This window comes from Cetorhinus maximus, chromosome 20 (genome assembly GCF_964194155.1).
Source record: "Cetorhinus maximus chromosome 20, sCetMax3.hap1.1, whole genome shotgun sequence".
NCBI classification, from domain to species: Eukaryota; Metazoa; Chordata; class Chondrichthyes; order Lamniformes; family Cetorhinidae; genus Cetorhinus; species Cetorhinus maximus.
Window position 1 is genome coordinate 58,847,744 of NC_135898.1, and position 15,112 is coordinate 58,862,855.

Sequence of the window (15,112 nt, forward strand, 5' to 3'; positions counted from 1 at the left end):
TAATCTGAAATTGTTGAACTCAAAGTTAAGCCCAGAAGGCTGTGAAGTGCCTAATCGGAAGATGAGGTACTGGTCCTCCAGTTTGCATTGAGCTTCACTGGAACATTGCAGCAGGCCAAGGGCAGACTTGTGGGCATGAGAGCAGGGTGGTGTGCTGAAATGGTAAGCGACAGGAAGGTCTGAGTCATGCTTGCGGACAGACCAAAGGTGTTCCGCAAAGCAGTCAACCAGTATGGGTTTGGTCTCTCCAATGTAGAGGAGACCGCATTGGGAGCAGCGAATGCAGTAGGCCAAATTGAAGGAAGCGCAAATGAAGCGCTGCTTCACTTGAAAGGAGTGTTTGGGCCCTTGGACGATGAGATGGGGGGAAGTAAAGGGACAGGTGTTGCACCTTCTGCGATTGCATGGGAAGGTGCCGTGGGAGGGGGTTGAAGTGTTGGGGGTGATGGGTCCACTCCCACAGCTTTGTGGATATTTTGAGTTTAAACATAGGTGAATTTGATAACACGAGGAAACGATTGAGAAAACGTCACAGTGGGTACTTACTTGTCCCGTGAAAACTCCCATTTTGGATCCTCTGGAAGTTCATATTCTGAAACTCCAGCTAGCACTGGTGCATCTGTAGATGAGAGTCGGGTGGTGATCCGCACCAGAGGAGTATTTGAACTCATTGAGGAGCTGGAGTCAGCAGAAACCTGTTTACAGCAACAATGAAAAAACAAGACGCCAATGATCCTCAATGTCACAATACAGAATAGTTAACAACATCTGTAAACTATGCTATTTGTATGAATTGTCTGTATTTATTAAATGAATACATTTGCAGGGAATTTTACCTCCTATTGCCTGGTGGAAAGTGGACTTGAAGTTAAGGGCAGTTTAATTGGAGCAGACGACATACTCACTTACACCCGCCCAGTTCTGTTGTTTCCAATTTAAAACTTCCAAGCGCCTAAACTTCCAAACGTCGAGGACACCTGCCTGAAGCCAACGGTGTCCATTTTTAACAAAGCAAATAGGGTGCCAATGGCATCATTAGGACCCGACTGCAATATTATTCCCAGGCTTGTGTAGAAAAGCCTGAATGGTATCCCTGCAAGGCCAAACCTGCCAGGAAAAGGAGCCTGGGCTAAAAAAAAGGCCTAACAAGGTAGGCTTTGAAAATATTTTTGTAGTTTCTTTGAGGGTGAGAAGGAACAAGAGTGGTCTTCTTGGACCCACAAGGAAACTTTAGGCCTCCCTTGCCCCAGGCATCCCCCCACCCCTGACTGAGATCACCCCTGGATCCACCTTACTTACTACCTACCTTTGTGCCAAGGACCATGCCTTGGGGACCTCTGCACAACATCTTTCGCAAGGTTTTACTGGCTGGGCAGCCGCTTCCCACCGACTACCCTGCCATTTTGGTTAGAACACAGCAAGCGGCACATTAATGAGGCCCAGCCTTTAATATTGGCTGGGCCTTGCAACCAGTGCTCCTAGACGGGCCGACCTCTCACTAGGCCGTGTTCCCGCCTGGGAGTTCAAATAGATCCCTATGAAGTATAAAATCAGCCAGTTAACAAGTACATTGGTTTATTGTACACCTTGTAGGTTGAGTAAAACACACTGTTTGAACTTCAGGCTTTTGTAGAGTTTGGGAAGTATAGAAACCTGCAGCTTTGCAGCTGAGGGTACATTTAAACTGTTATTAAATTTACTGCCAGAAAGGACTTAATAATGAAGTGAAATAAAAAGGGGAAAATCTACTGTTTTACCAGTTAAATATTTACCCCAACCAAAAGAACAAGAATTTGAATCCCAGTCCTGGCGAACTCTCAAATCTGCTTGTTCTTGGCTGGTCTGCTAAATGAAAAATACTGGGTGAATGTGAAACATTCTATTTCTCCGAAGAAGTAAATTCTGTCAGGAATAGTCCTGCCAGGTCACTGCACAGCTTTACTGACGTAGTCAGCACACTTTGCAAAGAAATGCATCTATTAAACTAGGCAAAATCCCCAAAGATACACCGAATTTCCTATAGTGAATAATGCATGCCATTTCAAACTTTCAGTTGGACCAACTTATCTCCTAAATTTAGGATTAATACTTACAAGTAGAAAGAAATAATTTAAATTAATGGGTCATTAGGATTTTGAAAAGTTTACCTCAAGTGGTCAAGTCAATCACAACATTTAAAAGGGAATTACATATCCTCTTGACAAAATTAACTAGTTTATAGATATTGAAGGGCAGAGAGGAGCAGGAAACTAACAGATAGCCCAAATACATTTATCGGGGGAAAGCGATATCAACACTGCCGCAATAGGCTGAAATTTAAACAAAACCAAATCTGTTTGATGGCATTAAAGGTCTAGTGGCATTGAGATAAAGCCCTTTAGCAATCCATCTTCATTTAATTGATGCCATTTTCCCTGACATACTACATACAGTTTTACGAATGGTTAAAAAAAACATTTGCTAGGGAGAGGGTTATTTTGAATCCAGCTTTTTTGTCATTTTTGGTAATTTTTCAGATTGCAGTCTATTACACCAATCTGTTGGCAGTGCTACCATCAGTTCTGGCACATTTGGTTCTAATTTTTATTACGTGTTTCAACCCAAACCATTGACTGCAGCTCTTGCAGTACACATGCTGTCAATGTTTGTAATAGGGTACTTGAAACTTCTGGAGGTCATCCAGGTATAGGTTTTTCCACATTTTCACCTCCCATGATGGTTATTTTTTCTCTGAATGTGAATCACATTCATTTATATGATTACTCAGCATGCACTATGTGCAGGCTCTCCAGTTTTAATCAATGGATGCAAAACATTTAAGATGGTATTTATTTTCAGGGGCTCAACAAGACATGAAAAATTATGAAGACAAATGCTAACCAGCAGCTCTCCATAAACCCATCAGTCTGATTATAAAAAATTAAAAATAACTCCCAGCTAAACAATTATGTCAAGTAACTCATTCCCTGGAAGTTCATGATTGTATTGAATCACAGTTCCTTTTCTGGGTTAATTCTGTATCGACTACTTTTATGACTGAAACTGTTTTGCCTCAATATTATTTGTTAAAAAGAAAACGAAAAGTATCAGGAAAAACACCAGATTTGATGAAACCAGAAGACTGCTCAAAAAATCAGCATCAAAACCTAGAGAGCCTGGTTAGATGTTTACAAACTTCTGGCAACACAATATTTCCCTTGCATGTGCTATAGCTAATCAAATCATACATTTTTAAAAAGTGAAAATGTTTCCAAAATTGAATATCACTTGTCACAAATATGAAATTTACAAGATTATGTTTTGGAACTGTCTCAGGGTGAAGAGGGTTATGTGACCTGCTTTGAATTCTACCCGACAAGATGCCTGGTAGCTTGGTTGCTGTGAGAATAAGAGGGGCCCAAGTCAACAGACCTGTTGAGAAGATGCAATATGTTCACACCTGTGCACAATGGCAAGAGCATCTGTGCTGACAGTGGGTAGACTGTTAGTCTCCAACTCACAGGAGGCTTTTGGAATGTCAGGTTTTATAAATGGTTACACTTTAAACTGTCTATTTAATTCCAAGCTAGAATGGAGCTGGGGGGGGGGGGGGGGGGGGGGGGGTCTAATGAATAGCTAACAGGCTTTTACCTGGATAGAAAGCCCATGCAATTCCTGTTGCCTTGGAGATGGACTTTGGGAAGGGTAGAGTTCATAGCAAGCTATTGTAATATCAGGAAGTTGGAAAATTCCCTAGCTTCGACTAGAGAGAAGCAATCTCGCAGTGAATGTCAGTCTAAGATTAGAAGTTACCCAGCTGGGAAAGAATAAAGGAAGTAGCCGTTGGGAGCTGATAATAAATTGGGACTGATTCCTGGAGAATAAAGTGTCCACTTAAGGGACAGCGTAAAGTAGAACCAAGACGGAGGATTTTTGGTCATTTTAGAAGCTAACTGTGGAAACTTTTCTGTAGTTTAAAGTATAACTTGCCTACTAAATATTGGTTAGTCAATGTTGCTTTTAATTTGTTTGTTACAGTAAAAGTCTTGAAACTTGATATCTTGTGTGATCCTTTCATACAGTTAATGGAAATTCTAATACTTCATCAGTCTCACACTGCAAAGTCTTGAATACTCAGACTGATGAATGGAACTGTTGACAAATCAATTTTCAAACAAATTGCTCCAAAGCAAATGCACTGACTAATCTAACAAGAGCATTGTTTAATTGATGTAATTCTTGCAAATCAAGTCTGTAAACAAAGACATTCCTTGCCTGCTACAGATTGAAGGGAAAGTAAGAAATGTTACTCAAGTATAAATTGCTTCTACTAATCAATGATGCTGCTGACAACAGTGTCCGTCAAATACCACTGAAAAGACTGAAGCAGTTTTTCATCCCAACTTAATGAAATAGAATAATTTTCACAAAAAATATTCTAATATACACAATGATGCTTACATTAAACAGCAATTAATTTACACTATTAAGACTGGATGAAAGGCTAAAGATATATAATTTGGGGTGACATCTGGCAGTTGGAGGTGACAGAATGGGGTCATGCGTACATACGTAGAATTCCTTTGGTATTATCACATCCTGTCACTAGGGTTGCACCATGTGCAGCAAGTAGGGTTTAAGATTTTAACTATTTATGTACTAGAGAACCACATTGTATACTCTCAAAGCAAATATATAAAAATTAATCATTGAAAAGTGTAATTATAATGTTTAACAGGAAGGAGGAAATTGAAGATTTTAAAATATGTATCATAAAAAGTACTAAAGACATTCAGTAAATTACTACCTTAAAGATAGTCCTATGGGATCATTATGGTTTTATGATTCACAACAGAGACAGACTCAGGCATTTCACATGCAGAATTGGTGGTTTTGGTGCAAAATGACAGCTGCATTTGAATTCTAGCCTTAATGAATGTTTACAGTTGTGCTGAACTACCTCCCTTCTTTCCCCTCCTTGGAGTTGCTGCTTTCTGCTGCGTTGTTAAGAAAAGCACCAGTTTGGAAGATAAGTGATTAGCTGACAAGGTTGGATGGGAAACTGGACGTAGGTTCTATCTTTGACTGCATTTCAGCAAAGCCTTATAACAGGTTTCCAAAGTGTTAGTGAAGGTCGTGTACATGTCCAGAATGACAGCACTGCACTCTAATTCAAGTATGTGGAAGCTAGGAAGGCGTGAAAAGGAAGATAATCTGTTAAGGCTTTAGTTTAAGGGCTATCTCTTACCATTTAGCCTTTCAAATTTCTGCAACTCACTTTAATTTACCTGATAATTAGTCCTTCTTTTGAACAAAATTCTGACATTTTACAGACTGCACCAAATTGCAGCATGAAAACAGTGTGTGTGGTTGGGGCAGGAGGAGTGGGGGGTGGCATATAAACAATTGGGAGTCAAGAGACCTGTCAAAGCAGCAACTAGGACTATGTGGAAGGAAGGAAATGGCAGAAACAGCGAGTAGAAACTCCCTAAATCCTAGGACCCTTCTTTCACAGAATCACAGGATCTTTACAGTGCAGAGGAGGCCATTTGGCCCATCAAGTCTGCACTGGCACTCTGAAAGAGCATTCTACCTAGTCCCACTCCCCTGCGTTATCCCTGTAACCTTGCACATTCTCTCTTTTCAGATAGCATTGCAATTCCCTTTGAATACCTCGATTAAATCTGCCTCCACCACCCTCTCAGGAAGTTCATCCTAGACTCCACCTCTGGGTGAAAAATCTTTTTCTCACATCGCTCCTACTCCTTTTGCCAATTATTTTGAACCTGTGCCAAATGAGGAAGGACGGAATGGGAATTGTACTCATTCGGCTGGATTTTCCCAGGAGGTAAGTAGGCCTGCCCACCGCACTGAAACTGGGTCCAGAGCCCAGGCAACTAGTTGATGAGGGGGGGGGTTGGATTTTACCAGCTGTGGTCAATAAAGAACCTGGTGCTGGGGCCACCGTCCAATTAAAGATGGTGGCTCACCTCTCCGTACTGCCGGCCCAATCAAAGGACTGGTAGTTTGGCGGCAGCAATTGAGGCCACAGCTGAGGCTGTAGGGAGGAGAGGAAGCCTCCATGTTGAGGCATCCTTTAAGGGAAGGTGAGCATCTTAATCTAAATGTGCCAGGGGCAAGCAGGCAAGCCAAAGCAATTGAAAGGGTACATCCTCCAGCGGCAGCATCAGAGCTGTGAAGTGACACTGCGACCTCAGTGGACCTCAAGCAGCCATAGAGGAATTCTGTCCTCCCTTCCTCCCCTACCCCTGCCCCCCTGGAGGCTGCCCTGATGTAACTGGCCATCTCACCAGGCAGCAGGGGCCCATCCTGCCATGGTAAAATACCAGAGGGGGCAAAACTAGTTGTTAATTTTCCACTTAATCGATTTAATTAGCTGCCTACCTCTGGTTGGCTGGCAGCCGTGTTGCTGCCATTCCTGAACTGGTAAAATGCTGTGGCAACAGGAAGACATTGTGGTTCTCTCCTGATGCCTTTTGCTAGCATCTTATGCCAGCTCTCCCTCCTCCCAGCCTATCTCCAGAGGGCTGATAAAATTCCAGCCATCAGTCTGACACAGCCATAGCCCCAAACCATTTTCCAGGGTGAAGATTCTTTTCTTGGGGAGGGCAGGTACCCAGACTGTGCCCACTACTGCAAATCAGCACATTGTACTGAATATCACCCAAAACCTCTATTGGGCTGACAAGAAAATGAAGCTTCTTCAACTTTCTTACTGAGCACTTGATTCATAATTCTCAGGAATATAATAGCTTACAAATTAAATTAATAAAGTCAACCATCAGTAGGAAAATTCAAGAGCAAAAATAAAAAGGTTCATTTGTATTTTCTCACAATTACAAGAAACATGGTAGCAACATCAATTTCTGCTAGTGAAGATTATTTACCAAGGACTATTAAAATGCCTAATTATTTAATGAAAACTTTATGGGCAGAATTTTGCCCTTGGTGGGTGAGCGGGCCCCACCAGCTCGGCGGCGAGCGGACAGCCAACCCCCGCCGCCGAAACAGGGCCCCCCGCCATTTTGAGTGGGCGAGCCAATTAAGGCCCGCCCAGCAGCCTGCCCGACAGGAAGCATTATGCGTTTCCTGTGCGGGGGGGGAGGGAATCCCTAGCCGTCAAAGTGCACTCTTTCGCGCGTGTGTGCGAAAGAGCGCACTGTTCCCTGAGACGAAGTGCTGTCTCAGGGAGATTAGTGATAGTCTAAAAAACTTAAAAAATAGAAAAATGAAAATATTATTAACATGTCCCCCTCATGTGACAATGTCACACAAGATGGGACATGTTAATAAAAACGACATAAACTTTATTACACTTTTTAAAAACGGACATGAAACTTCATCCCGCCAGTGGATGAGGTTTCATGTATTATCAGAAGCCCGCTGGGGCTCCTGGCCTGCCCGCCAGCCTTAAGGTTGGATGGGCAGGTCTTTAATGATCTTAATTAGCCTGTCAATGGCCACAATTGGCCATTAACAGGTCGGCGGGCGGACAGCTGATGTCGCTGTCCACCCGCCTTCCTAAAAATTTTAAGGGACCGGGATGACATGCGGGGTTCCTTCCGACGTCATTCCGCGTCATTTTCCCGTTGGCGAGCGGGCCCCGCCCCCAAATTGCTGACGGGAAAATTCTGGCCTATGGATGGGGAAGGAGCTTGGCATTAGAAATGTGGACAAAACCAGGGGAATAATTTTCCCCCCCATTGGAGGATAAGTGCAGGAGCGGGCGCGGGCAGGCACGCCTCTCATCGGCTCCCCCGATTGGGGGCGTGCCGCCATTTTACGTGGGCAGGCCAATTAAGGCCCGCCCAGCGTGACATCCGCCAGGAAGTGCTATGAGTTCCCTGTGCGGGCGGGGGGCTGGGATGCATGCGCGCAGAAGGGTACACTGATCTCCCTGAGGCTAAGTGCTGCCTCAGGGAGATCACCTCGGAATTAAAACTTTTAAGACAAATGTTTAAAAAATTCCCCTGACGTGTCCCCTCGTGTGACAGTGTCACATGAGTTGGGACATGTCCATCACCTTTACTGAAAACTCTATTAAACATTTTAAGACCCTCATGAAACCTCATCCCGCCCATGGATGAGGTTTCATGCTTTTTCTTAAGTCAACTAGGGTTCTCAGCCTGCCCGCCAACCCTAACGTTGGACAGGAAGCCCTGTCAATTACCTAAATTGGTTTATTAATGGCCTCAATAGGCTGTTGACAGGTCGGTGGGCGCACAGCTGATTCGGCTGCGCCTCCACCGACCTGAAAATGGAAATGACGTGGGGTGACGTCGGGAGTTCTGCCCAACGTCATCCCGCGTCATTTTACGCATCGGCGAGCGGGCCCCAGCCCCGCTCCTGCTCGCCGGCCGGAAGATCCTCCCCCAGGGGTTTATTTAAAGAGATGGACAATGTTTTGATCGGCAGTCGTGAAGGAGGGAAAGTTCTCATATTGTATGATCACTTCTGAAATATGATTGAAAAATCTGGGAGCAGCTTATGATAAAATAGGTCACTAAGTCAAGTAAAGGTTTTTGAACTCTTTATCTACTTTCTGTTACCTGTCTGCGCAGAGGGATTCGTTTGGTCAGCTTGTGCACCGTCGGCTGGGCATTAAAATCAGGCTTCTTTGTTGTGTTCTTCATTCGGCAAATAATAACCGTCACCACCATACAAGCGATAACAAAAACACCAATGCAATAGATAGCTATTTCCAGATAGTCAGGAGAGGTCAACCCTTTTGGTTTGTCTTCAGGAACTGGATTACACGTGAAGAAACAATTGCATCAGACATTAACATATAGTTGCACACATGATAATGTAACTGATAAAGAAGTGAAAAATTGCTAACAATTCCAAAACTATTCCTCACAACATTTTCAGTAAGAAGGAAAAGGGTGAATGCTCCATAAACGGTTTCATGAGTAAAAGGTTCTGCCAGTGTAATACTGAGTGTCACACAGCAGCAAAACTCCTGTTGCTTGTTGAGTTAGATGACCACAGCTAGCATAGTACCAGTGGTGTTACAACTGCTCTCAGCATTCCCTGGGTTATGAGGGAAAGTTTCTTGCTCCTGTTCACTATCTAGTGGCTCCTATTAAAAAGTACACGTGTGAATAACTGGTGAGAAACATTATCGTGGTTGGCTGTGATGCTCTTATGACAGGCTAGTCACTTAGCTGATCTAGTGAGATGGCTGCCATATGACTTGATGAGAAGCGGGAAGAAAACCTGGGTTGAGGAAGAACCAAGAATATACTTGTGGTGTGATATAGTGCTGGTGTCCCATTGCACCAGGTTCTGCAATGATGAGTGTGCAAAGAATTGGGGAGCAGAGGGGAGGGTGGCGGGGTGATGCAAGGTACTTAATCACATTCTTACACTCTTAAAATCTGGTTACAGAGAAACTGGTAGAATTTTTTTAGGATGAACGTCTTCCAGCACCCTTGGCTGTTACAGAGGGGAAACTGATAATGGCAGTAAGTAACAAAAAAGAGGGAATGTAAATAAAATATATCAATAAAGAAATTGTATGTCAATGGTTTAGTCAGCCTGAACATACTGCAAACATCTCTGTCCACCACTCCGGTTGCATTCAGTTATGAACATTGATATCAAGTTTAAAACTTCACATGCTCTGGTGCAAAGTACAAGACATTTATAGCCAAAGGTTAAAACTGAACCAGCTTGTTTTGTTAAAATGATAAACGTTCTGTTAAAAAGTTCTGTTAAAAATTTCAAGTATTTAACACAAGCAGAGTACATTTCAATACGTTAGACGGTGCCTCAAATTTTATCATTACCTTACATCTACAGTGCATTTAGCATCATGAATGCTGTTGAAGCTTTGCCATCCATAGCATTGCCAAAAGCTACCAAGCATAAAATGCCTACTGAAGGCTTTAAGGTGAAACAAGAAGCAAACAAAACCAGAAACATCCCAGATTCCTAGTGAAAGCAAAGCTGTGCAAAAGGTTTTCACCTGATTGTCTGTGAAATTAGAGACTACAGGAAAGATTTGTAGTAGGTTTTAAGAGACAATCATGTTATGTGGTGAAAAACTTCAACACTTCATTCAAATCAAACAGTGTGGTTGCAGGTCACTTTCTCCAGGGAGCAAGGATTAGCTGCCATTGCAACCTGCAAATCTGATAACCACCACTGTTCAATAGAATTGAAGTTTCACAAGGGAATTACCAAGCAGGTGCATCGAGGACAGATAATTGAGAAAGATTTGTCTGGGCTGGATTATACTCTTTCGAGTTATCAACATGTAGCACCAACTTTCTTTCCTCATCAATTATCAATCAGTTAAAACACCACTGATGACCATTTCTTAAGGAAGAGAAACAGCATCAGGTTCCACATGCTAGATAAGACTTTGCATGTCCTCTGTTGCAAGTGAATCAGAATCTCATTTTGAATGCATGCAATCACTGAAGAAATAAAGTTGATTCATTGAATGAATTCCCATGAAATAACACTGCTTCGTTACAGAAGGGGAACTGGCATTACCATAGTAATAGGGGCAACCGTCAGTGTGATTGACCCATTAGTTTTTCCAAATATATTATATATACACATACAATTTTATACAAATTTTTAAAATCTATAATGATAATATGATACACAACTGGGATCTTGGGTTTTTTGCATTACAATTCTGCTGCCAGTTCCACCATAGAAGGCAGTGTCAATTTTGCAAAAGGGGAAAGATGAACCATTGAAGGAAAGCCGTATGTACCTGACTCAACTGTCAACCATGCAGAGTGATGTGAAATCCCAATAGAATTACCAGCCAAGCATGTATATTCCCCAGCATCCTCAAAAGTTACATTCCGTAAATAGAGAACCTCAATTTCTTTGTCCGTAGTGTTAACACCGGCAGTCTAGAAGAAAAAAGGAAGCAAAACAAAAAAAAATATACAAGCAAGACAACATGAGATATTTGTGGACAGGGACAACAAACCAGTACCACTGCTTAACAGCAGAGGTGTAGTAATTTGATGGAGTTATGTACTCCCTATCCACAACCCTTCATCCAAAGCTTGCTCCCAACTCCAAGCTTGTTTTATGGAATAATCAGATACCCATCACCATCTTTAACTCACCCTTCTAGGCATGCAATTTAACTCATGGAAAAATAGGCCCATAATAATTTGTTTTCTTTATCCTATTTTTCTTAGAATAAAGGAAGCATGAAATGAAAGAGAAGATAAAGGAAGTAAAATGGAGAAAGGAATTGGAAATGTGCTATTGGCTTAATTAAGAGGCACCGAGGTAAATAGAACCATTTAAATATTGACAGGAGGAAGAAAAAAAGTGCATTGAGATGAACAAGACAGAATAGATTTAACAGATGAAAACATCAGCTGTAAAGTGCAGCATGGGATAGTTTGGCCACATATTGTGGGTATTTTTCCATGTCTAGCGTGCATCAAGTTGCATCATGGAAAGGAGGTTAAGGGACCATTAATAACCCAAAGCCCAAAGATCCCGTAAGTTGCTTGCAATCTTCCAAGCATCTCCCAGCATGAGTCAGCCGTTTCCTTAATTCATTTACCATGGGCAGAGCTTTGTAATGTGTGTCCTGTAAAGTGTTACCTTTTGGGGAGAATTGAGCAACAGTGAGCCAAGCAGACTGATTGACGGCTCCAATATAATTGGAGACCTTACATATATATTCTCCACTGTCCGCCTCAGTCACATTGTATAGATTCAGCACTTCTGCATTGGAACTATTTATCCCCGAATGCTAGAACAAACCAATAACAGAAGATGACAATATAACCGCTGTTCTGATATGAACAGAGCTAACATCCCACCACCAGCATAATCAGTCTTCTAAATGAAATAACCTCATGAAATAAACTTTTCTCTAGCAAAATGTTCAACAATCTTGTGGTATGAAGGACGAAGGCAGAGCAAGTAATATCAACAAAAAAACAACTGAAAGGGCTGTTTTGTACGAAGAGCTCATACTCGTTTTCTTCAGCATATTTTAACAATTTAAACAAAATGTGTTGCAACTGCCCAGGAAATAGGAATGGAAGTAAAGCAATTCAATTTTTAAAAAATGTGCACATGGTTGAGATAATCAGAATTAAGGTATAGTGAAAATAAACTGGATATTTGAAAACATTTGTACTTAAAAATGTAACTTAAATATGAATATTCCTTGCCCTTATTGATAATGAGCATCATTCTTTCACAATTTTCATTATACACAAATATTCAGAAAGGCTTTCTGAATTCTCGAACCTTTAAGACATGGACGTAAGGGGATCCATCTGGACCATATCTACTGCCATTCTTTTCAACGTGTTTCAGCCATTGTATATGGGGTTGGGCATCACTGAACACTTTACACATAAACTCCACGTCACTCCCCACCAACACAGTTTTGTTAGCTGGTAATCCTGCTTGCAGGATAGGCCTGTGTGGTGACCGCTCTGAAATAAATTTCAAAACAAAAAAAAACTTGATTTGTATTGATGCATACAACATGACCTCAACTAAATGAAACATATTTTGATATTTTCTACTTCTTTACATTCCATTAATACCTGTAAATGGAAACAATTGTGTGTTTGACAAAATGGAGCTTGTTTGAGTTTCTGCTTTGACCCTTCTCTCCTCTTCGACAGGGCCAAGTATGTTTTTGTAGAGAGGTTTTGCACTTTTTTAATCAGATTTAAGTTTTGTTGTTTTCATTGGAATTTAATTTTAGCTGCACAGCATGACTTGCAAGTTGACTGAGAATGATTGATGAGGGCATTTAGTTTCATGGATTTTTAATCACTTGAGAAAATTAGTTGCATTAAAATATCTATAAAAAATTTATCTACAGCAGCTAACTTCTTTATGGTGTAAATGAACATAAAAGTTATCCATGTTGTTTTAGCTATTGAGAGAAATTCAGTATAAAATTATGCTCTGCCTCATGCAAATATAATTTTAGACACATAGGTAGTTCTTAAGTCTGTGGCTAGTTAATGAAGCTATTCCTTTTTGTTTTTCCATTACATATGAAGTAACATCCTGCTTTAATAGCTATGAGGCTTGTAAAAAGTATCTAGTTTAAAAAGCACTGAAACGCCTTTAAACTTTGGAAAGAGACCACAAAGCAGCTAGAGACCCCAAAGAAAACATTGGAGGTACTAACAGAGTACTTTTAAGGATGTATGAAGAATAGGCTTAGAAACATAAATGAGAACCAACACCACCATCTATGTTACTTTTATTAGCTTGCCAGCATTTCTAAATGAGTGTTTTGAATTTGCCAACAGATTCTTTCACAAGCAAACATTTTGATTACATTGCAAAGAAATGGTGCCCCTGGTTAACAATAAGACCTTTGATACAGTCAAACATATTTGGCTAGATGCAGGCATCTACTGGGAATTAATTCATAGGGCAATCTTACTCTGTTATAAGGCCACAGTTAGCTCATTTAAAGTGTGGTACAATCACTGAGATGTTCTTATTTCCACATTCATACATGTTAAGAGGTTCACCTGAACTTCAATCAAGGATTTCTGCTCCTTTACTAAACAACCAAATACTGTAAAAGTAGCTTCCAGTTGCCATCAGGTTAAAAGTGAAAAGTATTTTCACTTTTCTCAATTTTCTGAGCAAAATATAAGGAGCTCTTAAATTAGTTCTTATCAGAATTCTGCTTTCCTTACAAAGTACTTTTTGTTTTGAAAACTATTTGAAGTCCTTTAAACATATAGTACTGCATCCGATCATCAGGATATACGAGCTTTTTATCTAATCAGAAGATCTTTCTGTTATTATTGAATATTAAACAGATGAAAAGATGCTCGTTTAAGTAATATGAAAGACAAAGGGGTTTCATTTCTGAGAATGAGCCTGAAATGGACATGAAAAACTACATTAACTGAGAATGACAAAGAAGGGAATGACACCTGTGCAGGTGCCGTCTGAAGATTAACTGGGAAGCGAGAAAGTCACCGTTTCCCATCTCTAAAACAAAAAATTAACTCAAGAACAGTTGAAGCTGCGCATTGTGATTAATCAACTACCAGTTACATTACTATATCTGACATCTGATAGCTGGTGATTTCAGACTGATTTCTATTTTCATCCAATAATCAACTGCTGCATTTTATGAAACATAATCATTCTTAACTGATGAGCACAGAAATCACATCTGAATATGTCAATGTCAGGTTTAACAACCATCACCGATTTGTGCCAGAATAATTTCACTTTGTTAATGCAGCCCTATTTTATTTGAATCATGAGCAAATGTGCACAAATGTTTAAGTTAAAGTTTGAGTATTAAAAGCAGCTCTAATAAAGCTTCTTTGCTCACTAGAAGACTCCCAGGGCAGGATTTTCATTTTTGGGTTGAGACCCCAACATTGGTGTCAAATGGGGGTCCTGACCCCACACCGGTGTTGGGAGCAGTAAACCAACAGCGATTTTTGAAGAATTGGCCATTTAGTGGACAGAAGGCGCATCTGCCATCCAATTAAGGATGGCGGGGCAGGCTCCTGAGGCTGGAAGATCAATCAGGGATCCTCTAATAATGACACATCAGTAGCCCCACTGTCTGAGGTGGGAGCTGCCGATGCCTGCAGACAGAGAAGATAAGATAAAAAGAACATTTAATTTAAAGAAGGCCACAGCTGCCTGGCCATGGTCGCTGAGGGGTAACTCCTCTAATAGATTGCCAGCGCCTGCAGTTGTGATCTGACAGCCACAAAGGGTTGACAGGGGTGGTGGGTTTCCCTGGCAGGATGAAATCGGGCAGCGCTCCCATCCAGCCCCCACACATCCCCCCCACCAACCCCCTAACCTCTGCCTTGTTTATCTGGCCATGTTTCAGCTGCTGTGTGGGGTCCTCCTGGCAACTGGAAAATTTCACTTTGCGCAGGATGGGATCCGTAATAGGCCCATTACTTACCCTAATTCTACCCCACACCTTACTGAAAACGGCTTGGATGACAGCATGCCAGCTGGCAATATAAAATCACATAACTGACCACCTCAGTTCCTGCCCCCAGTCTATGATGAGCGATTGTATTGTCATTTATATCTTTTTTTTGCTCCTGAGCTTTTGCACTTTACAGTGTCACAAAAATAAAGCTTTGGT

At 41.4% G+C, this 15,112-nt stretch overlaps 1 protein-coding gene across 5 annotated transcripts in view; it reads right to left on the reverse strand.

Moving 5' to 3' along the window:
• The window catches only part of LOC144694413 (fibroblast growth factor receptor 2-like), a 96,311-nt gene that overhangs the window by 26,775 nt on the left and 54,424 nt on the right, over positions 1 to 15,112 (reverse strand). For 2 of the 5 annotated variants that reach the window (XM_078564778.1, XM_078564776.1), the window contains exons 7-10: positions 12,250 to 12,440; positions 11,593 to 11,743; positions 8,550 to 8,746; positions 547 to 695 (exon numbers count right to left, since the gene is read on the reverse strand). In XM_078564778.1, the coding sequence (XP_078420904.1) occupies positions 547 to 695; positions 8,550 to 8,746; positions 11,593 to 11,743; positions 12,250 to 12,440 (688 nt within the window). Of the gene's footprint in view, positions 1 to 546; positions 696 to 8,542; positions 8,747 to 10,732; positions 10,878 to 11,551; positions 11,744 to 12,249; positions 12,441 to 15,112 lie in introns of all 5 variants that reach the window. The other 3 variants (XM_078564780.1, XM_078564777.1, XM_078564779.1) reach the window with 3 other exon arrangements.